The sequence below is a fragment of the Tauraco erythrolophus genome, chromosome 26 (genome assembly GCF_009769465.1).
Source record: "Tauraco erythrolophus isolate bTauEry1 chromosome 26, bTauEry1.pri, whole genome shotgun sequence".
NCBI classification, from domain to species: Eukaryota; Metazoa; Chordata; class Aves; order Musophagiformes; family Musophagidae; genus Tauraco; species Tauraco erythrolophus.
Window position 1 is genome coordinate 3,175,496 of NC_141490.1, and position 24,021 is coordinate 3,199,516.

The 24,021-nt window shown below is 40.3% G+C and overlaps 1 protein-coding gene across 5 annotated transcripts in view; it reads left to right on the plus strand.

Moving 5' to 3' along the window:
* Positions 1–24,021, plus strand: part of ARHGEF12 (Rho guanine nucleotide exchange factor 12) — a 76,012-nt gene that overhangs the window by 27,158 nt on the left and 24,833 nt on the right. For 2 of the 5 annotated variants that reach the window (XM_086626820.1, XM_086626821.1), the window contains exons 2-15: positions 5,668–5,691; positions 6,441–6,529; positions 8,095–8,151; positions 15,540–15,638; positions 16,102–16,151; positions 16,984–17,041; positions 17,770–17,948; positions 18,557–18,634; positions 19,145–19,264; positions 19,888–20,022; positions 21,612–21,683; positions 22,464–22,556; positions 23,166–23,276; positions 23,809–23,907. In XM_086626820.1, the coding sequence (XP_086482946.1) occupies positions 5,668–5,691; positions 6,441–6,529; positions 8,095–8,151; positions 15,540–15,638; positions 16,102–16,151; positions 16,984–17,041; positions 17,770–17,948; positions 18,557–18,634; positions 19,145–19,264; positions 19,888–20,022; positions 21,612–21,683; positions 22,464–22,556; positions 23,166–23,276; positions 23,809–23,907 (1,264 nt within the window). The remainder of the gene's footprint in view (positions 1–5,667; positions 5,692–6,440; positions 6,530–8,094; positions 8,152–15,539; positions 15,639–16,101; positions 16,152–16,983; positions 17,042–17,769; positions 17,949–18,556; positions 18,635–19,144; positions 19,265–19,887; positions 20,023–21,611; positions 21,684–22,463; positions 22,557–23,165; positions 23,277–23,808; positions 23,908–24,021) is intronic. The other 3 variants (XM_086626822.1, XM_086626823.1, XM_086626824.1) reach the window with 2 other exon arrangements.

The following is a 24,021-nucleotide window of genomic DNA, read 5'->3' on the forward strand; positions in this document are numbered from 1 at the left end:
TGTCTGTCATTTGCTATCTCATCAGTTCGTTTTACTCACCCGCTGTCCTATGCAGAACATGTCTACCCCTTTTTGTTGTGACAGAAGACTGCCTTTAGCTCTATATTAAGGTCACATTGGTACTGCTTTTGTTCAGGTCATGTCAGCACTCTCCCATAATGCCTTTCTCGGGGCTTTTAAGCCCAGCAAAAAACTACTCTGGTGAATATCTACATCTGCAAACTGAGAAAACGAACACTTTCCTTATTTTTGTTTTGTTTCTTCCTGTCTCTTTCAAGATGAAATTCTAAGAAATATCTGCAGAATGGCTTTTAAGACACCCATGCTTAGTGTTCTTTGAAGGCACTTACTTAAACCTACTAGATTTAGGCAGAAAGTGTAGCCTTTTTTTGACTACTGTCAGTGCAGGTCCAATCAGGGTGCAGAAAATGAAGCTTAATAGGTACTGAAGGAGTTACAAGCACTAGATGCACTAGAAAGCCTCATTAAATTGTTCAGTAATTTTAAACTGTCACCCAAGAGCAGACTTTGGTTCTTCCAGTTGTAGGATCTTTTCGGTTCTTCCAGTTACAGGATCTGTTTGGGTATGTATGAGCAAGAGGAAAGTACAATCCAGCTCAGCTTTCCAGAAGTGTAGCCGCCAGTTACACAGCTCGTTTTGTCACCAAAAATCCATGGAGGTGGTGCTGGCAGAAGGCCTCCCATTGACTTGGTGAAAACCTTCACAAGTAGGATGATGTCATTTTGAGTATCCATGGTGTGGGTTTTTACTGGGGGGGCAGATTGGACTTTGAGTTAATCTTTGGTTTTCCTCTTCTCTTTCTAAACGTGTGAAAAAGATGAATGAGTGAGCCTGTAGTATTTCTCATCTCCCCTGGATTTGGGGTGGTCAGGTGTTTTTGCTGCTTGTCTTTCCAATTTAGAATTCTGTAAGAGGGTTTATCTGGAACAAGCAATGTCTTATTTAAATGAGACTAATAAAGCAATGAAGAAGCTTCTATTGCAACTGTTCATCTCCTAATTAAAGATCAGTTCTGTCAAGCAAGCAGTTTTTGGCTGTTCTCTTCTGTATGGGTTTCACAATATTTCTTACTCATCTCAGCACGAGTGGTAGTAATTTATACTTGCATCACGCAAACACACACAAACTTAATTTCGGGCATGTGAGTAGTCCTGCTGAAGTAAATGAACCTAAAGTTAGGCATATGAATAAGTATTTCCAAGGTTGGGGCCTTTGTCTGTATCTAAATATTTTTGTCTTTGATCAGTTTTTGAGATAGCAGATACTTGAATTCTGGTAATATTTTCATATGGGAGGAAAAAAAAACCCAACATGGTTATCTGAATGCTATGCTATTTATGGTCAGATATATTTTCAACCTCCCGGGCTAGAATGGAATGCTTTGTACTGTTAGAAGCTGGGAATCCTTCCTCGCTCTGGTGTGTTTTGACACATTAGATCTTAAAACTATCTTTTTCTGTCTTGGCTTCAAGGTAGTTATTAGGCCCTGGTCCAGTACTGAATGGTGCATGCATGTGTGAGCTAACTTGGAAAAGTATAATTTTTAATCCACAATGTTACTAGTAGTAGGTGTATGTTTCTCTCTTGGCTTTATGGTAAATAGATTTTCCTGATGCAGCGTGACTAACAAGACGTACTTCTAGTAATTTGATGCATTTAGATTGCTTAAATTATTTGACCCAGTATTTTAAAAACAAAATGTGGCTTGGCTTTTAATTGTTCCTGGTATTTGGGAGAGTGGAACAACTTGTTTGAAAATGTGCTGATGTTCATCAGTTATCAGACAAAATGTCTACAGGGTTTTATCGTGTAGCCTAAACTTGCCAGCTAGATTTGGAATTAACTTTCCAGCTGTTAACCACACCCTGCTGTGCCTTCAGCTTGCATGGTGTTTACAATAGCAGGTGAAAAACATTTTGTATGTTATATATAGTGCTGGATGCTATAACACGGTGAAGGGAGTTCCAGTACTGCTTTCAAACTTCATACAATTCCAGAGTGAAGACAAGTTGCACTGAAATACTGATAGCTGTTGGATAAACTCATGGGAGCTCTTCTGTGTTCTTTGATTATACTCCATTTATCCACTTTGTCTCTCTTTCTGCTGTAATACACAAGTGACATAGTGTTTGGGAACTGAAGAATGTCTTCAGCAGATCAAGAAGTGCTAGGTACTATTTGGGTAGGTAGCTGGGAAAAGAGGAGGAACTTCTCTACGGAGTGCTCCCTCACAGTCTGGCTACTCGCAGTTGTAGTCTTGGCTCAGCCGACTCCATCTCTAATGTCTATGATTTTGTAACTCGGTGGCCCGAAACGATTTCAGGTCTGGGAGGGGAGTTTTTCGGGAGGGCTGAGGAGCTTCACCTCCAGCCCAGCTGGACAAAGCCCACCCGCTTCCTACTCCGTTGGTTTTATGGAATGCCTCTGAAGCAAAGCAAGCTCAGGAGAGGGCCTGGAGCTCCCTCAGCCTCCCTGCCTCTAGTGAACGTGCTGCCTGTGCCCGAGAGGCTTCGCTGCGATGGTGACCCGCTGCTGGCCCAGCTTCCCCGCCGCGTCCGTCCCTCCCTCTCTGCTTTGGAGAAGAAAGAAACGCAGGAAGCTGGCGGGCGGCCAAGGGGCTCCAGAGCTTCCGGGAGTCGTTCCCGGCGTGCTCCGCAGCCGTGTGCCTGCGGACACAGTGGGGACGGAGCCCAAGGGGAGCAAGCCCAGCACTCGTGCCATCCCGGGCCTGGGCTCGGGCTTCTCTTCTCGTGCGCGTCAGCATCAGCGTGGTGGGGATTCTTCGGAGCGAGCCGCCTCCTGGGAGCCCCGACTGTGCCGTGCCTGCGGCTGTTAGTGCAGTTACGGCCTCAGACTAGGAAGCTGTGGGATTTTGGCCCTCACTCAGTGGGTCTTCTGTGCTCACCGTTAACGTCAAAGCACAGAAAAAACTCTTGATGATTTCAGTGCCATTCTATATACAAAGATTTTAGGGTTCACTTTCTAAATAATTAGTGTCGATGTTCTACATATAAGTAGAAAGGTTGTACACAACTTTCTAGACCTCTAAAAATAGGAGATTTGCACTTCATCCTTGAGCAGGAAAAAATTAACTCTGAACCAACCAAAACAGTCCAACAGTGAACTAATTTCATTTTGTTCATAAATGATTTCTTTTGCTGCAAGAGCATAAGCCTGGAGTTCTGGGAGCCTGATAAGAAACACTGAGATAAAGATTTTCACTTAGATGCTTCATTAAAATATTTGTTAGCAGTGTTAGGATTTCTTATGCAGCTCAAAAGTTCATGCATTAGATAAAATGTGGTATAATTCCTCCTGAGCATCTTTTCCTGCCTTTGCAGGGACGATAGATTGCCTTTCCCTGGATGCCTTTATTTCCTTTTCTACTTTTCAATGAAACACTTGATTAGTACTGCGCCTGTGTACCGTACAGTGTTTGAACAGGGTTAGGTTGGCCTGAGATTACTTTGATTTTCTTTACTTTGAGATTCAGGTTGTCTGTCTTGCACAAAGTAGTTCTTCATGGACCAAAATTTGTAAATGAGAGGACTGAATGCTAAAGAGATCTGGCTTTGCAGGTAGAGCAGAATGAGGAGAGGCTTGGTTAGCTACATGTTTCTTATTTGAATAAGAATGGATTTTCCAGGGTTCTGAGATGAAAATACTGCTTTTTTTGGGGAGGAGAAAAGAGGACTACCACTTCTTGTGGAGTCTGTATGCAACCTTTTTTCTTCAATTAATTAACTTCTGTGCTGCTTTACCCATAGATTCCTAAGACTTATATGATCAAAGGCCCTATCTATCCTCTTTATTTTGAAGCCGCTGTTGTATTTCAACTAAATTTGATGCTGTTATCTGAAAGATGGCAAGTGCCTTGATATGTATAATTATTTTTAGTAATAGACTGACATTTGAATTTCAGTGGCCTGATGTATCATCAGGTGTTTGTTTTGGAGTTGCCATATTAGTGTATACTTGCATAGGGGATTGGCATGCGTGAGCTGGCCAGCGTTTTGGGTATATATGCGTTTAACGGCGTACCTATTATTCAGAGAGAGGGATTAAGTTGAGTACTTCTGCTATGTATCCAGTTATGTTTTTCAAGTAATGGGGAGGGAGCTACTGTAGCTCCTAAGACTGTGCTATTTCTGCCTGGGCCACCCTATACGTAATTATTGAGGAAAACAGAATAGTTGACAAGGTGCCTCTCCTTTGGAGAATGAAGCAGCTTAAAACATGAGGTGTGTGTTTTGAGTAGTCTTCTTGGTGGTACTCAAGGAATCTTTTATTGTAATGCTCTCAAATGCTCTTTGAGAACCGTTTGATTCTACGTGTTGGACAGGGCCATCACTCAGCTCAGTTGAGTCTAAGTTTGGAGGTGGTGTCCTTGGGGCTGTCCTGCGCTGATGATGTCTTTTTCGAATGCAGACTTACTGTGGGACTATTGATCTTTACCAAATAAGTCTGTTTAAACTAAGTTAAGGTTAAAAAAAAAAATAAAGTTGCATTGTTTAATGCCTTGTTAACTTTTCTGATATTAGATTTCTTTTTATTTCACTCTCTTCCCTTCCTCCCACTAACCCTCACCCCATTACTTCTTGGAAAACCTGTATAAATAGGAGGAACTGAATACAATAAGGATAACTATTGCATATATAGGGGGAAATGTTCAACTATAATAATTGCAGGTGTCTTCATTTAGAACAAAAGGCGACTTAAGTTATCTAGTCTTTTATTATACATACCCATTCAGCTCTAAATGTGTTGCTTTCCAGCTGAAGGATCTAAAAACGTTTAACAAGTAGGAATTGAGCTGAAGTTCTGAAAAGTTCTGTGTAAAGTTGATGCCTTAAACTGGATGGCATACACTTTGTCATTTTTCTGTGGTAATTCAAGGAAAAAAAAGAAATCCCTGTTTCGTAAGTCCTACACCTTTTCCTTGCTTAGAAAATGTGTATACGTTTCTTCCTTCCTTTAACTGTGAGTTTATTTTGCCTATTTTATCTGTATGTCCCAATAATATTTGGAGTAGTTAATATAATTTTAACTTAACTTTACTCTGTTGTGCTTGTCTCAAAGATGTCAAGTTCATATGGTTTTATGGAAATAGACATCTTGTTGAGAGATGTCAACATGAGCTCCTGTATTACTAGGCACCACAGAACCCACATAGGAAGGAGATAACTGGAATGTCTCAGCTATAGGAGACTTTTTCAGTTAGAGTTTGGACCTTCATTAGGTGCAAGATACTCAGTTCATCAGCAGGACAAAAAAAATCAAGCAACATTAATTTTTAGTGTATAGAACTAGTTGTTACGAGAGGAAGATGATCCACGAGCTACAGTACTCTACTAAGGAAGAAAGACCTACTAGATGCTGGATTTGAGAGCATAGATCCTGCTTCTGTTCTTAGTTCTGTTTGAAACCTTAAGCATATTGATAAAAGATAGTAATTCTTTACCTAGTTGAATCAACTGTAAATGGACTAATAGTTGACTGTAGTAGAACAAAAAAGACTCGTTCTCTTGTGAAGGCATTACAGAAGTGTGAAATAACTGTTTATATTTAAGCATTAGTGTTGACATCGAACATAATGCTGAGAAACAAAACAAATTCATTAAACTTATGTTCTTTCTTCTTTTCAGGTTTCCTCTCAAAAAACCTACAAGGTGAGTTACTGAAGTTTGACTGTTTATTTGTATTGCAAATTATGATACAGCATTTTGGAAGCAGGAATGCTTTTAAAAGGGGGAAAAAAAAAAAGTACAACCACAGAAAGCAATACCCATTACAGATGTGTGGAAATTAATATCCAGATTGGGACAGGGTGCCAAAAATATAGTTGGTAGTGTACTTAAAGTGCACGGCATAGTGTTACCCTGTGCGTTTCTGTTACATACACTGGTGGGTCGTCTTACCTGAGATTTGAGATAGTCAGAGAAGGTGATGCTATGTTGGTGTATGATGTACAGACACTTCCTTTGGGTGGGGGAAGGTGTTCGAAATCTTTAATTTTTGCATACACAGATATTTAAGGTTTGATGGGAGAAGAGGTAGAGTTAAGATTTCAGGAGTTTTTTCAGTTTTACTTAAAAATAACTTAAAATTTGTTTTGCTTTTAAAATAAAAACTTCCTGGTGTTGAATGATAAAGAGAATGCACTTGCTGTTACTAACCTCAAAGATTAATGAGAGTGTTTCTAGAACCTTGAATACACTCCCAAAGATTCTGAGGGAGATATTTTTTCCACTTGAATTCAGTCTGGGAATAATTTTTTTAGGTGAACTTAATGTGGACGTTTTTATCTGAATTCCTTATTAGCAAACAGAACTAGCTAAGGTTGTTTCCAAGAGCCTCGCCAGTGAGGCAGTGCTTCTGTGGTATGGTAGTCAGGATCCTCTGCTTTGGTTTGACACAGACACGGCAGCATTCTGAGCAGAGAGTCTCCAGCTGACAAGAAACAGAAGGTTGAACGCTGCAGTAGTACACACGACTTTGATCCGACAGGTAAAGTTCTAAAACTTCACAGGTGAAAATCTAGACTTCAACTTGAAAAATACTGGGGATCGGAATAAGAATTGTTTTAACGTGTCAACAAATGTGGTTTTCAGAGTTGTGCGATTGCAAAGCCTTTTTGAAGCATGCAGGCATTGGAATGAATATGGGCTTGCTTTTAAACATGCTCATCTACAACGCAGCTAACTGTGCAAGAATAAATCTAGATTAGTGGTATCAGTGAATAATTATAACTACTTCCTCTTCCAGAAAAGTCAGTCTGAAATTTCAGTAGGCAAATACTGTAATTAGTTGTGAGTAGTTCTTTCGGCTGTTTTAGACAAAGTGTGGAATTGGAGATAGATGCTTGATTAGGACTGGTATTCCTTGTTGAGGTTTTTTGTGAGCCTTAGTGGATTTTAATCTATCTCTGTCACTTTTAAAGTGAGTTTGTGCTTTCCAACATGACATGTTTTAAGATGAGTGTCTATTTTTAAAGGATATGATATCCTATTTTTTAATCCTCCAAAAGGTTAAATCTGAGTCAACTTGGTAAGCCTGTCAGCGCTGTCTTGGAAATTAGGATGCATGCAGGGACTCTGATGCATTAACCCAGTGACTACAGTGTATGTTCGTGAAATGCATGACGGGCTCCTGGCCCTATGCAATGTGCATTTCTTATGTCTGTGCGTTCTGCTGTTTAGTCCAGTCTTTACCCTGGGGCTTGTGGAAGAGATGAGAGTTGAATGTAAAGGTGGTAGAACTTGTAGAATGTGTTTTTGCACAAGACATTTGAAGCTGATGTTTATAAACCGTCCTGTTCGTTAACGCTTTCTGTCACTAGCTGCACGACTCTTTCATAGTGCACATAAATTAAAATAGTTTTTTAGTGTCTGTTTAAATAAAAAACCCTGTAAGGCAGAACACCTGAATTAGTGCTTGGCATCTTTTCCTTTGTCCTTGAGAATAAGTAATGTCAAATTATTTCAGGTTGGGATAGATTGGGAGAGGTCTCAGGCTGTGAACCTGTTTTGTAGAAGGAGTTTGTTCCCTTCAGAAGCAAATTTCAGGAATACTCTAATCTTAGTTTGATGAAAGTCGTCCCAAATTTGAGAGTGTTAACCTGGCACCACTGTTACGATGCTTGTGATCTGATTTGATAAGTGAACTCTGTCCTGTAGCCTTCATAAAGTCTTCTTTATTTTTAAGAAGTGAATTCAGAATGCTGAACTACTGTACATGTTAATTACTTACTCTGGAGATAAACGTTACCAGAGTTTCTATGCTTGAACTGTTTTTATCGAGAATACTTTCTGTAGTTTATTGCAGGAGAACTTCTCTTACTGTGTCTTAGATTCTGTAATAAATTCTTTGTGGTGTTACATGTACCTTCATGCTCGTGTTATTCACCCCTTATTCCAAGTGTTTCACCTATGTTTTGTTCGCATCTTATTTGTGTTTTGCACGATTTAACCTAATAAATCAGTCTGTGTTTTTCATGAAGTTTTTTTTTTTTTCTCATGTTTGGTCTCCATATTTTCTATATCTCTCTCTCCTTTTCTCCTGCTCTCGTGCAGATAGCTCCTCCAAGAAGACAAAGTCTAGTTCAGAGGAGAGTAGATCCGAGACGTATGGTAAGCTAAAGCAGCTGCTGCAGCCTTGCACCTTTGCAGTCTGCTCCATGCTTTCTGTCTGTGCACCCAAGGCTTTTATCCTGTGTATGATTCGCATGGTTGGCTCTGCAGCAGGGAGTGGGAAACTGGGTTTAAATGTTGCTATCAGCTTGTAGTTTCTGTCATGGCTGGAAACTAACCTGTACCTGGCAAGCACAGGCTGTCACCTGGATTCTCCTGTTATCTATTTGTAGTTGGGAAAACTTGCTGGGACTGCCCTACGGGGAGATCTTCTGTCACTGAGTATTTTTGTCGTATGAGGACAGCTCATGCTGGACTCTGGAAGAGTGTAGTTGTAGAAAAGCCTGTGTCTTGCTCTAGCTGTGGAGGTTAATCTGGATTAGCCAGCAATTCATCTTTTTTTAATTATTTAGAGAGGATCTTATGTCAGTTCCTTTTCATGTTTTCACAGAAGTGGAAAAATGTGTCTGTAAATAATTTCAAAAAATGTAAGAATATGACCTTTACCATTCTTTGTTCCAAAGAGGGAGTAACTTCCCTGGAAGTCCGTTATTGTTGTGTGTTACTACAGTGTTGTGGGCTTGTGGGCTGGAACAAATTGGCATATAACAGTTTGGGATAGGAGGAGCCCCACACATCGTTATGTTGTCAGTATACCATGACAGGTGCTGTTGGAAAGAATATCTAACAAATACAGCCTACTCGCTCATTCTTCTTCTTTAGCTTACACCAGACATGTCAGTCTTTGGGCTCTGACACTCTCTCCATCCTACCTTTATGTTACTGACCTGTTGAATTTCTGATCTCTGAAGAGATTTTCACTCATATCTCAGAAACTAAAAGGTAGTAAGTTTTCACAGGTGGTGGGTGGTCTTTTGGATCCTACCAGCTTCTTAAGACCATTGGACCTAGGCTGAATCTGGCCAGAACTGCTACATTTCATGTGTCTAAATGTGCGTGTCCAGCTCTGTCTTGACTCCAGCCATGGATGCCTTTGTTTTCCTTTCCTATTTTTCTTCTTGGTATTTAAAACAGCCAGCGACACTTTGTGATTTTTCTCTGTAGAGAAAATTTCTTGCTGCCTAACCTGCCGTGGGCTTTTGAACAGATGCAATGACTCTTCCAGAATCAGCTTTATCGTTCCACTGGAATAAAACTGCTAGGTGTTAATGGCTGTGATCCAACTTCTTAAACCACCTATGTAAAACAAAAGGATGCTGTCATAGCTCTGGTTGTAAGGAACATTATAAAATGAAAGCAAATAAAAAACCCAAACCTAAAAATCCCTGAAGAGTTCATTCTGAACCAACACAGGCATGTTAGCAAAAGCCCTTTAGTTGGTGCAGTTTAGAGAGGTGTGATATGTTCCTTCTGTGAAAATGAGATCTCTTAAGTTTCCCTGGAGTTTTGAATCACACGTTTCTCTTTTTAAAAGAAAGAAAGAAAAAAAAAGAAAAGGAAAGCAATATGACAGTCTTGTTCCTCAGAGTGTAAGACTGTTCCTCAGAAGCTCTAAACAGGTTTTGAGAGTGCTTTGATTTGCTTCAGTAGAGCTGGAAACCTGTCTTAGGGAGACCTGGCTTGCAGCAGCTTAGTATGGCTTCCTCCCATGCTCGGAGATAGTGAACAGGGAAGTGGCTTGCTTGAACAGCATGTGTTTTGGGGTGATGCTTCTGATGAGCTTGTGTCGAAGCCTCGACCAGCTCTTCCCCTTGCTAGGTAGATGCTGGTTAGTGGCAGCGCAGTCAGGTTGACTAGATTGCTACGTCTTGAACCTGCATTAATTTTTGGCTGATGCTGCTTACCGATAATATACCGGAGGTGCTGTCAAACTATTGTAGGTTAATTACCGGAAAGATTTGGTATGCTTGATGGAATGTATCTGTGTTTATACTTCTCCCTCAGTCTGTACAGTGTCCTGGTTTTTCATGTATGGCAGAAAGAAAAATGACTTCCTAACATAAGCCTCTACTTCCCCTAAAGCTTCCTGCAGATGCTCCATCCATGTCCAGTATCTATGGGAGCAGTTTCCACTCATCCTTCCTTTCCAGTGGCTTTTGCTGTGTTGGACTTTGCCCTGCCTTTTGTCTCTACCTCTGCTTTTCCCAGGTTCTGTGGTATGTGTAAAGTAGTCTGCTGTTTGCTTTGAATGGGACCAAACTATTTAAAAACCTACAAGTAGGAATACTGTACTGATAATTTTCTCGCTGGTGACTGGATGTTAGCTGGCTCTTTATTCGCTTTCCAATGGCCAGCCAAAGAATAGAAGTGTCTTGAATGACCACAGGAAGAAGAGGTGTGTCTTTTGTGTGTGTGTTTGTTCTTACCTCTTGAAATTCTTAATTAAGCAGCAAGAGACCAGAATTTCTTGAAGTATATGAGTGGCTTGAAGGTGACAGAGTGGTTAGGTAGGGAAATTGTTCTGATATGCAGAAGTTGATTTATAGTAATACGAAACTTAGAGTGTGATATTTCTTCCATGGGTCTAACCATCTCGTATCGTAGAATCATATCTATGTACCATCTCATATCATAGAATCATATCTATGTATTCAACAAAATTTAGATTATCAGGAGAGAGTTTGATTGTATTTTCAGATGTGCTATAATTTGCTTATTAGTGCCATAACCTCCCACAATACTTGATATTTGATTCTTGAAGCAGAATTCTTATCTCTTAAATGAACTTCAAATTGAAATTAGCTTTCGGAGTGGTAGGTGAAATATCAATTACTCTTCCCCTTTCCCCGTGACTTCGTTGCTCTCCAAAGATATCTTCCTTTTTATTTAGTAATGATCGGTTTCTGACCCAACTATTAGACTAGTCCGTATACATACTCTTTCATGTATTCTCTCCAACTTTGGCCAGGTTTTAAAATCTTATTGTTTTGAAACCCCAGATTTACCCCTGTTAATGTTTCTAAATCGAACTTACTCTTCCTGTTTTGATTCTTGCAGTTCTTGTCAGCCTTGTGTCGTTATGTTGTGGCTACCATTTTTCCAGACTCTTGAAAGGACTCTTGGGAGCCCCTCATCACTACTCTTTACAACAGCTAGAAACAGCTGGGAGTGCAAGGGGGACTCAACTGCAGGGGTTGAATGTGTCATTGCCATGGGAGCAGATAGTCCTATTTACCATGGTTAAAATACGTGGTTCTTTTATCTAGAAAGTTTACCAAGCCTTGTTTTATGAACGGTATTCAGTGCCATTGTTATTAACAATTTTATCAAGACGCTATACACTCTGCTAATTTCAGACAATACAGTTTTTACTTTGACGTAACATGACTTCTGTTATCAAGTTAGTGGAAGAATCTGGAGAATGCTGCTAATATGCCATTTAGTATGAATATCATGGTACTAGCTAGAACTAAGTGAAATTCAGAATTTCATCCTATGAGAAATTTTCTTTATGAAAGCTGATAATTTTATTTATTTTGTGGAGTGAGGTTTCTGAAAATATTTTATAGAAGTAAAGCTTCCTAAATGAAGTGAAACATTTGGACATTCTCAAAACCCCAAGGAGTTTGTTTTTGTTTGTTGAATGATTCACTTCAAATCACTATATTAAGCTGCATTTTCTCATTGTGGCCTCATGCCTCCAGGAAGGTTATAGTTCACAAGTCTCCTCCTATGCCATGTCCCACACAGTTTGATCAGAGGAAAAGCTGTATTGTATTATAGGATACGTAATTCATGTCTTCGTTTTCTCTGGTGAGTCAGGTTTTCAGAATGAACCCCTGCTCTATTTGTTGTGTACTGCTAGGGAAATGAAATTTCCTATTTTATTGAAAAAAATCCAGCTATTTAGGATCTGTAGAAGAGAAGGTGCTAAATGATCTCTTTACTAGAGAAGCTCTTGGACAATCGAAGTGTATCTGGCAAAACTGTTTGAGACAGTCGTTTTTACCATGGTGCGTCCATGACCTTGAGAAGTTCGGACTTAGCCCTTCCCTGTTATCCAAAAGGCACACATGTAATGGGGCTGGAAAACCGAGCCACGATGTCGCAAAGAGAATAGTGCCACCTACTGAAGAGCTGATCGTCTCAGCTTTTCTTGCAGTTCCTTTCTTCTGAGACTGGCAATTTCTAACTGCTTTCATTTTTAATCTTAAACCTCTTTAAGTACAGCACACGGTTAGCTGCTTTACTGTACTCTTGGCTTGAGGCTATACCAATGAGTTTGGGGAATTATAATACACAGGATGAAAAAGGATTTTTAAGATTTATTTTATTTTCTTCACAGAATTTTATGAATCCAGTGAAGATATGAACATGTAGTCTGATTTTTGTGTACTTAAAGCGTAGTTACAGTGATGTCTCCTCATTTCATGCCATCAAGATACTGTCATGTGAAAGCAAATGTGAGAATAAGATTATTATTGGTTTGGTTTTGAGTGCTATCAATGATGAGTTCTATTGACCTTGTAATCTTTACTAAGCTGCAGCTGGAAAAAGTGAAATATAATGGTAAGATATTTCAAACTGAACGGCTCATTATTTCCATCCAGGGAACGCTAAGCTTTGGAACAGAAAAGCAAAAAAGATGAATGAAAAGCTGATTGCCACTTGCTAACATGGGTTCTTCAGTGTTGCCCCAAACTCATAGACTTTTACTAAAGCGGATGAAGTTGGTTTAGTTGGTAATCTAATGTAACTGTTCCTGTGTGTACTTCTGATACCCAGGCATGATGGTAACAGCTATTGGAAACTTTACGTTGCATGTCGTTGAGCTCTCAGTGGTTTGTGGCTTTCCTTTCAGTCCATTCCAGAGTGTCTAATGAGGTGTTCAAGGTACAAGACTTGAGTTGTGAAAACATTGCTGCTCTGGTCTTAAAATTCCACCACTAAGCAGATTTCAAATTGAATGTATTGTACTTAAAGAGTAAAAGTGAGCAAATGACAGATTTGGGGGATTTCTTTGCTAATTTTTTCTCAAGGAAGTGTAGAAGAGGGCACCTTTTAGTCTACCTGGTTCAGACAGAGGGCGCTATCAAAGCTGGTCTAGTTCTGCAAGTAATAGTACTGTCTTCAGAAAACTTACAGGTAACTTCATTAAAATCACTGTAAAGCTGCTGCGTATCTCTACCAAGCACAATATCTTTCAACTGACCCACCTAGACCTCATTCCAGCCTTTTATATTGTCTTACAAGAAGGGTTACCTGCCTGCTTATGTTCTGAAGAGAACAAATAGAGTGGAAAAGCAATTTTGGACTAATTTGGGTTCGAGTTGTCCTAATTTCAATTGCCTCCCCATTCTAAAATTAAAAGATGGTCTTGGGTGAAATTGAGACTTGTGGCGTGCATCAGTTTAACTTGATTATTCTTGGATCTTAAATTATACTCTGTAAAGTCAGTTTATGTTGCACCTCCTACTGCATTGACTCTGCTTTGGCATTGGCTTTGTTCAAGGAGTAAGCTTATCAGTAGATCCAAGAATTATTGGTTCTGGAAAAGGACGAAATTCGGTGGAAGAGCAACGAGTACGCAGAGTTATGCCGTGCCTTTAAACAAAGACAGTTCTTATGAGTCAAAAGATTAGTTAGTGTCTTACTCATAAAACCTGTACGTCTGGCAGCAGGGTTTAAAACGAGCTGTTTTGGTGAAATAGCATATGTTCTCTTTCCCACACCCCACCCTGGGGCATCATTCTTGTGAAGTGAGACTTAAAGAAGCTTGGTCATACAGAAAAATGGGAGGTACAAAAGGGGGAGGCCTGTTCTTTCACTTAGCCATATAAAGAGGGCGTGAAAGGTGGTGTGTTTGTTTTTTTTCCCTCATCTGCTTTCACCTTCCATCCATTCCATCAACTTACTGCAGATCACTACATACAGCATAATTTGCTTCTACTTTTTCTGCAGAAGGGGAGTTACGGAGATATGATACTGTGACCGGACTGCCACAGAAGTGCTGGAATGCAACCTTTTCCACTACTCCCACACTCATTTTCATATATGCTATGCTCCAGGAGAACAGGGCTGACTGGGCAGACAGTATTTTCCCTTGAGGCTCCTCATTTCCATTAGGAGTAGCTCCAGAGAAGTGAAAGGAGCCGTAGTGGTGCAAGAGTAATTTTAAGACATGGGTATGACTCCACACTCTGATGCAATTCATTTCTTAAAAATGATTCCAGAAAACACAGTCTTATTGGGACAGCATCTTGACAATTCCCTTTGCTACCTCCATACTAAACAAAACTGCTACAATTTTGGTATCTGTGGAGGACTCAAATCTCAAGATGCTGGTGTAAAAATTTTGCCTGATGTGGCTTTAGAAATAAAGAAACAAAGCAAGCTGTTAGAAATAAGCGTGATGTTTAGTAGCCAGTAGTTTCTGCTGTGTAAATAAAAGAACATCCTTGTAGCATTTTGCAGAGTTCCTAAAGTCCCTTTTCAAGATAAGGGCTCCATTGTGGTAGGCTTTTTGTAGATGCTCCTAAGAAAGTGCTCTGCAATGACTGTGCCAGGACTGTTGCTTCGTTTTGTTTTGTTTTTCCTTATTTCATTTTCAGGTGAACAATAGATATGCACAACATTTCACCTTTTCAAAATGCTGCGTCTACTAAGTGCTTTTATCTCTGCTACAATATTTAGGTTCACGTTACACTGAGTAGTTCTAATATGGGGAAACAAAACAAGTTGCCTTTGATGTCACACAGCGAGGTAAAGGAGGACCAGATTTGAACTTGCATCTCCTGGAATTTTGGCCTTGTACTTCAGTAGCTCAGTGGGAAGCGCCGTCTTAATTTCAGAAGTCTTGTTCAGTGTAGTAAGTGTGGCTTGTACATCTTCATGACTCCTATTGCGGTTCTGTAGGATACTGTCATCTGGAACAGAAAGTGCCCTGAGATGAGATTTTTGCTGAGAATTGGGAGAACTTTTCCTGATCAATTAATCTGTTTTAGTCCAACCTGCCAGTGTTAGTCTGGGAGTTTTATGACTTACATTTTAGAGTAGATTGTAAAATTTGTTTGATGATTTTGGTGGTGTACTGGAACATGACAGCCCTCTGCCATACTTTGAAGAACTATTAATACAGACAAAGGAAAACTGTGCTCATTGGTTTGTGTACATAGCTGCTCTTCTTGAAAAGCTGCCTTTACCTAAAGTTGTGTCGTCTGTGCCAGAGCTGTGCGCATTTATGCTGTTGTATATCTGTTTTGTGTAACTGAAGCAACACGCTTGACCTGTCTTGACATTCCTGTCTGTTTCTGGACTGATGCCCTGTTTCTGTCTCTCATATTTTTCCTTCTGTTGTATTGTACCAGTTTCTTTCAGTGCTCTGTGATTATCTAGGAGGATAAGGTTTTGGACTAATGCCTAGCTTGTGTCTCTTTGCATTTCTCTCCTTCTCTTTCTTCTGCCCTTTCCCCACCTTTCTTATGCAGGTCTTGTTCAACGGTGTGTTGTTATCCAACGGGATGAGAACGGATTTGGGCTGACAGTCAGCGGAGACAATCCAGTCTTCGTGCAGTCTGTCAAAGAAGGTAAGCAGAGTTGCTAAATTTGCTAGCCTGAGAGTGGCCTAGAGAGTTTTCATGTGAAGCAAAGAAATGTGCATGAACTGGAGGAGAAAACTCCAAAGGCCTTCCTCATGGGTGGGATGGCTGTAGCTTCGGAATAGATGCGCAAGGACAGAGAGCATTGCACGATTGAGATGCAGTGAATTGCCTCCTCAGTGCCTGATGTATTTGGAAACTGACCTCTTGCATCTGAGAAGAGGTAAGTGACTCCTTGAAATGTGGTGGGATTGTGGCTTGATGTATCCACTGCAAAGTGAGAACAGAACTGCTCTAGTCTAGGTATTCAGAGATTTTAATCTGATAGAGACAGAGGAAACTTGGGTGAGTGTGGGAAGTAGCTTTGTGTGGAACTGCAGAAGTGATTAAACCATTTTTGCTTTGAATGCTTCTATGGAAATTGGACCTAAATGGTTTCTTGCCTCTCTAGATGGAGCAGCCATGCGGGCTGGAGTGCAAACAGGTGATAGAATTATCAAGGTAAGGGCATTCAGATCATCAGAGAAGCGGATCCTTTGTATTAAATGAGGTTTTTCCCTGAAAGAATGTCATTGATATGTCTGCTGTGTTGTTTGCATTTGCCTGTGGGAAAGAGGAATGGTCTAACTTTCCATGTTCTGGGAATACCAGAACAGTAACCACTGAAAGCCTAATGCTGAATGTTAGTTTTGTTGTGGAGATCACTCTTGTTTCAGGACTTCATGGGTGAGTTCAGCATCCTACAAGGTTCAAGTATCACACATACAATAAAAACAGAAGTGGCAGAGGACAGAATGAACAGTTATTAATAATTACTTGTAAACAAATAGTCTTCTTGGATTATTGTTTTTCCTCTAACTGCCCCCAGATCGATGTTTTCTTTTAGTTCCAAACAACTAAGAAATCAAGTCAGTAACTTCAAAGGCTATCTAAAGTATTACTGAAAAATGATGGTTGTGCTACAGTGGCTACTGACGTACATAGAGCTGGGATTTCAACTAGGCATTTAAACTGATGAGTTAAATTAGCTACCCTAATTTTTTTTTTCTGCCTAGTCAAAGGCAGATTCCCTTTTTTTTTTTTTTTGGTTGGTTGCTTGGTTTTCTTTGGTATGTTTGTATAGTTTTCTTTTTGCAGAGCTCTGTTCACTAAGATAAACTGTTAGAAGGATAAATTGTTTATCTGTTAGTGTCTTGAAAGACATAGTAAAGGTGATGGAAGGGAGGAGAAATATTGTTCCTCATTCTGCGTGCTTATTGTATAGTACGTGGGTACCTTTGTTTGAAAATCAGTAGCTAAACACTGTTAACTTTCTTTTCCTCCCTACCCCCAGGTGAATGGCACTCTTGTAACACATTCAAACCATTTGGAGGTGGTAAAGCTGATCAAGTGTAAGTAAAGGCAGGTTGCTATTTTTGTCACTGTCCTCCTTTAAACCATGAAAGGCATAATTTTAAAGGACCAATGGCCACTTGATTCAGCTATCAAGTGACAAGGATGAGGTCTAACCATGCCCCATGCTGAGTGATAAAGGGTGTGTATGAAACAGTGAGGTAAAGTTGGGGTAATTTTGACATCTTAGACTTTATCTGATACATAATTCTGCAGTTTCTCCTTAGCTTGGTGGTTGAAGTTACCATCAAACTTTTCCTATGCTTTTGATTCCGCCTTAACTACCATAGCTATTCAGACACTCTTAGTGTAGATCACTCTATGACACTTGCAAAGTACTAGCATTTGTAAAGGAAGTGTATTCTTGGTTGATTTTCTTGTATAAGGAAGAAGGTGGTAGTGGTTCCTTCCACCCTAGCACAGTTAATTTTGTGGCATGAGCATACGTATACTGTAAATGCAACTTGCTGAGTGTAACCTGATAGACTAGAAATTGGATTGCGTGCATTTATTAAGAATGATTATCATTAGTTTTTGGATTACCTGAAATGTAAATGGAGATCCTTAAAACAGAGCTGGCAGTGCTCTCGGGTTGTCTGGTTTGAAGAACCAATGGGTGAAGAATGATCTGAGTTTTGTCTCTAGGGCGAAATGGCACCCAGAGAAACATAACCATAGAAATCTGCATGTGCGTCTGAAATGTGAATTGTTGTTCTTCTCCCTACAGCGGGTTCCTATGTAGCTCTCACTGTTCAGGGGCGCCCACCGGGGTCGCCCCAGATTCCATTAGCTGATTCCGAAGTGGATCTGGCAGCATTTGGGCATATGTCTCCCATCATGACATCTCCCCATTCACCTGGCACATCAGGAAATGCAGAAAGGATTACTAGCCCAGTGCTTGTAGGGGTAAGATTTAAAGCTATCTTTCCAAAGAATCAGGGTAGCAGTGGAAGAAATATAGTCATGTATTTTCTTCTCTTGTTTTGTGCTTCTTGCACAAATCACAAATTGGATTGGAATATTTGTCCTACCACTCAGTGGGCATTTAATCACGTGGGGAAAAACATTTTGCAAGTGGAAATATCCAGTCCTATCTGAGATACTACAAAGACAGTTGAGGAGGTATTCGCAGGTTGTCTTTGAGATACACCGCAATTTGCATGATGTGGGTTTACACGTTGTCTGGTCCAAGCTAGTCATGCTGTAACTTCTGTTCAAAAGTGGATTGTAAGGTGTGCAGACGTGGCAAAGAAGAGTAGGAAAAGCAAACAAGCAAACGCTTGTGGTCTGTCATTTTTGTGTGTGTATGTTGTGTTTTTTTTTAATTTCATAGCTATGTTCAAAAGTAGGAAAGGATGCATAGGATAGGATTTAGAAACTTGAATTGCTTCTTTTAGGGCTTTTCAAAGCCCATGTTTAGGAAGTAGATAAAAAGTGGGCATATCCATTCTCCCTTTCTTCCCAGCTCTGTCAAAAAACCCAGCCCATAATCTCTCCATATATGTATTTTCTAGGAGGAGAATAATATTGTCCACAACCAGAAGGTGGAGATTCTGAGAAAGATGCTACAGAAAGAGCAGGAGCGGCTGCAGGTACTGGAGTTGCGTGGGTTTGAGAGAGGTCGAGGAAAGTATGATGCAAATATGAAGATTGTTTATTGAATCACTACTTAGTAGTATCTGCAACATTCCCTTGCATAGCTTCTGTTTCAGCTTAGCTTTTCTATCTGGTGACCTAACACCAGAGATCTAATTACTCTTATTGATCAGCTCTTGAGTTTTTTAACCCTTGAGAGAAAGAAAATGCTTGTGGGAGGTTTCTAAGTGGAAATGTACATATCCATCAATCTGATCTAATCCTTGGGCAAGTAAGCATCTTTGACTCTTACTGAGAGATTTCAGTAAATCTCTAGAATGCAGTTATTTTTGTACAGCATGGGAGAGAGAGGAGAGCTATATAAAATGGACATTCTGTAGTATCTGCTTCGTAGGTTTGCAGATGTGCTGTATGTTATTTAAAATGTATAAATGGCATGAAAATTAGTAGTAGGTTGTAGTTCTAAGCTTTGATATTGAGTGAAAGCTCATAAAATTATTTTTCAGTCTCTGCAAGAAGAGTATAGCCGATCACCCACCACACGACTGCTCAAAGAGATACAGGAAACGAAGAAGCACATTCCTCAGCTGCAAGAACAGTTGTCCAAAGCCACAGGCTGTACTCAGGTAACAGAATGCGTCAGCCTTCGCTGTGGTATGTTCTGAGTGAAAATTCTTGGGGGATGATGGTGTTCCGGGAAGCAGGAGTTCCCTGCCCTGCTCTTCTGTGCTTGTACAGGCAAATCGCACCCTCTAGAGTTGAGACTTGTAATTAGGCTTGCAGAGGCTGTCGAGCAATACAGTGCCATGTCAGTGTATGAAGTAGACTTTACAATGGACTTTCAAATCATGTGTGAAAAACTTCTTTTTAAAACAGTAAGTGCAAACTATGATGTGTTTATCAGTCTGTCTGTCAATACATCTTAAACCTGTGAAGTCATTCTTATGGTGGAGAGTGAATAAGTGGAAACGTAAGACAGCTTTGCTTTTGCTTTTGAAAAAAAAAAATCTAAAGTAGTATTATTGTTGTCCTTTTCTCTCTGCCTATAATGTTATATGAGTCCTGAAAACTTGGCGTAATTTTCTGTTGTATTCTCTTAGAAAAGCATTGCAGCCTTTTCTAGATACATGAAGAAAGTTTTATAAATAACGTGAACTAACTGGGTTTTGAAACAGCTGATGTTTAAGGATTGTCTCTTGAAATATTCTACTTGCTCTGTGCTGTCTCTCAACTCAATTTATCTTTTTAGGATGGAGTCTTGTCCTCCAGATCTGTGACGGAATCACTGCAGATCAGTGAAGTGGATGCAGAGAGTGGGGACGGTGTGAGCAAACTGGATTACGGTGGTGACAGCCCCTCCCGACCGAACAGTGACATTGCTGATGTGAGTCTTGAACAGAGCTCCATGACTTTGCTTCTATACATTTTGGATTTGATTTTCTTTTGCAGATTCTTCATGTTTGTGTTGTCCTGTGTGTCATACATATGTACGCTGTCTCAGTAACGCTGTGTATTGCTAGAATAGGCTTCTCGGTACACGTCAAAAATATTTCCCTGAGGAAGCATACTGTATTGGTCTTCCATTCGAGACTGGAAAAGAAGTAGTGTGGGTTTTGGGTTTTTATGCAGGATTAGATTTTCCTGGCACAATTCCTGTAACCAGATGAAGAAAGATGGATGCCAACATCTTTCTCAGAACTCAGAGATGCCAATTAGAGAGTCTTTTAAGAGTATGGTAATGTTCCAATTGCGGTAGCTGTGACTCAGATCCGGTCAGTGGGCAAGTTGCCATGAAAGTGAGGAAGAGCCTTACTTCTACCAAATAAGCTTCAATTATTGCCAGCACTAAAGGCTCTTAGTCTGTTCACTCATTAGTTATCAATTTGTGAGCTCGTATGGTCTCCCTACTGGAGTGCCTTAGCACCTAATCCTTAATTAAGTCACTGATTAGTGCAGAGGAATTAAGACTCTGTACTTGGGTTTTGTCCTAAATTTGTACTAGCAGTTCGAAGTGAAAGGAAGATGGGTCAGATCTACCTCCAAAACGTGAACATATATGACGGTATTTTGAAATGTTCCTCCTCCAGCTCCAAATTTGACTAGATGTCACTCGTGTTTGTATATAATAAATGCAGAACAAAATTCATAGCTATCTTCCTAATAAACTTAATCCTGTCAGTATTGTGGATGGTATTTGATCACTGGGGGTGATTGACACACCAAACATTCAAGCTTTTCAATCCAAAGTGACCCTGAGAAGCTTAAGGTTTGGGGGCAATAAAACCTCTTGAAGTTTAACATGAAGTCCAGGGTTCTACAGATGGATTGAAATAACTCCGTGCATCAATACAGACTGGAAACCAATAGGCTGAGTAGAAACCTAGCTGAAAAGACCTGGTTGTTACTGTGGATGTGCTGAAGATGAGCCAACAGCTCAGCTTTTTACAAATAAAGCTAAGTGTCTAATGGGCTACGTGAGAAAGAGAATTGCCAGCAGGTGGAGGGAAGTTACTGACCCCTTCTGCTGGGAACTAGTAAGACTACACCTGGAATACTGAGCCTGTTGCTGGGAGCCCGCTCTTCAGAAGGGATGTTGAGAAAAGGACCAAGTCAGAGAGCTGGCAACATGAGTACTACATAAACTGTCAGAAGAGAAGGAGAGAGAGCAAAGAGACAGCTAAGGGCAGGTGCACTGGTAGATTTTACAGCTCTGCTGTTATTCAGTGACACTAGCTTTCTTACTGAAACTTCTGTGTTCAGTGGTTATTTGGGTTTTCTTTTTGTTTGTTTGTTTTTTTGAAACTGTGCATGTAGGTCACATGTTTTAGTTGGCTGTTCATACCACAGTTGTTTAACAGTTCACTCTGTGACAAAGGAGAAGTTTTGGCTGTTGTGGCTGAAAAACTTAATGTGCAGTTCTCGTTTTCTTCAATTTGCTGTTACTCACCAGAACTGAACTTCCTTCTTTCCCAGAGTCCTCGCAGTGGCTTGAAGGAGCAGATTTATCCAGATGAGAGCCCAGAAAAGACTGAGGTTCAAGATACTGTGAGTACAAAGCATAAAGTGTTACAGCAGCATCTCCTGTAATGGGCCCATTAAAACCTTGCTGTTTTTCCTCCGCTTTCTAGTTGCAGCATCAAATTTGCTTTAGAAAATAAAACACAATTAAAATCGTGCAGAGAAAATTAATTAGCTCAGTAAATGGTTATGGAGCTTAAGAGCAGGCCCATTTAGAGGCGAGAAATATATAATCAGCCGTAAAACAGCTGGACCTAAAATAGGTAGAGCAGTTGTACGTATTTTGTTCCTTGAGTCCAGCAGTAAATGAAACAGTCTTTTCTTTAGGATATTTAGTCATTATGAGGCTGGCATCATCACGGATGGCCTGAAGTAGGTAATAGTGGAACAGAGTAGAAAGTGCAGACCTACCTGAACCTATTATTATCTTCCTTAGGATGACTTCTGAAGTATTTTTTCCCCTCATCTGCTTGACTTTCCAAAGTCACGTTTCTCCATTTGTACCAAGATGGCATTTGTCATTTGCCTCATGCTTAGTGTGTTCATGTCTGTAGATAATGCAGCTGGGCTTGAATCATCTGATGTCGTGTTTCTGAATGCTTGCAGCTTGGGAGAAGCATTTGTAAGGGGATCTTGCAACTGCGAACTTGGACAAGACAGATGGATTTCCATTGAATTTTGAGGAGAATAAAAATTATAGTAACACCTCTAACTTGGTAAAGAAAGTACACTGTGCTAAGAGAGTAATAGCACTGTATGTTTCTTCCTGCCCTGCCCTTCTTTTCCCTCACTCTCGACTCATCCCAGGATTCCCAGTCCAGTGTTGGAAGTCCTTTATCCCGACTGGGGACTCAGATCATTGGAGCAGAAGATGACGACTTTGACACTGAACAGGAGCAGGTGGGAATGACTTTTAGCCTCAGCCACCCCTTTCCCCCCTTGACCAAAATTCTGTTCCTTGGTGCCTAAACTACAAGTGGTCCATGACTTCTTTTTATGGAATTGTTCTTGTGTGGTGAATTAAGAATTAGAGAATGTGATTCCTGTTATGGCTGATCTTGCCAAATAAAAACATTTGGGAGTTTATGACAATATGCCATCTTTGATTCTTTCTGTTACTCTTTCTTCTCATAACTTCAAGCTTTCCAGAAATTCATTTGTCTGTTTAATTTTCTTTTGCTTATTTAGTTTCTATGAAGTTCTGCATTTTTGTCACAACAGTATAGCTGCTGTGGCTTTTGACATATTTATTCTGAGTTATTTTAGCTATCCATTGGTCTGAATTATATTTCATTATATTGTACTCAGTGTTCAGGAGAATATTTAGAAGAAGTGTTACTATTGTAAGCTCTTCCGGGGATGTTAGAATGACATTGCAAAGGTTCTGAAATTGATAAGTTTTTATTTTAATTAAACAAATGAGGAGATAAGCTGTTGGAACAAAGCTTCTTGGTTTTTCTCTCAGTAGCTTTCTTGAATAATTCAAATAGTTTCCATATATCTCTGTAGATTAATGGACAATGCAGCTGTTTCCAAAACATTGAGCTCCTGAAGTCTCGCCCAGCTCACCTGGCTGTTCTTCTGCATCATGTGGTGTCCCAGTTTGACCCTGCAGCGTTGGTAAGATGTTCTGGAGTTGTTTCCGTGGCCCGAATTGATAGTCTTAACCAGAGTGTATCAGGATCTCCTTGTTCTTCTGTAGCATTGTCAGTGACATGGCTGGATCAGCAAGGAGAGAAATGCAGCTCCTGTGCAGTCATGAGAATATTTCAGATAAATGAAGAGAAGACAACTGCCTCCCTTACATTTAGCTGTTTATAAATAAGTATTTAGCTCTTGAAAGCACTTCGTTCCACCCTAAGGTGGTGGGATTAGTTGTCTACAGGGAAGATCTGATCTCTCTCTCCCCACCTCCTCTCTCTCCTTCCTCCCCCCCTCCCCCCCTTCCCGCCTCACTGCCTTTCCCCTCTCTGCTGATTACTGGGCAGCCTAGCTGAGGTTACCTGAGCAATCTAGATGGCTGAAGGTAGCTAGTAAGAGTTTCAATCCTGCAATGCTGAGTTCCTTGAAATATTTGAAAGAAAACCTGGAGGTAGGGATGTTAGAAGATCTGATAGTATTGCTTAATTTCTTCCTCTCCCATTTCCCCCAGTTGTGCTACCTTTATGCAGACTTGTACAAGCAGACCAACTCCAAAGAGACCCGACGTGTCTTCCTTGAGTTTTACCAGTTCTTCTTGGACCGAGCTGCAGTAGGTTCCAGTTATTGCCCTCCTTTTCAAGCATATCTAGCAAGTTGACTTTGACCTTTCTCCACTTGCTGAACTGGAGAAAAACTGAGGAGTTACTTAAATCCACTGAAGTTA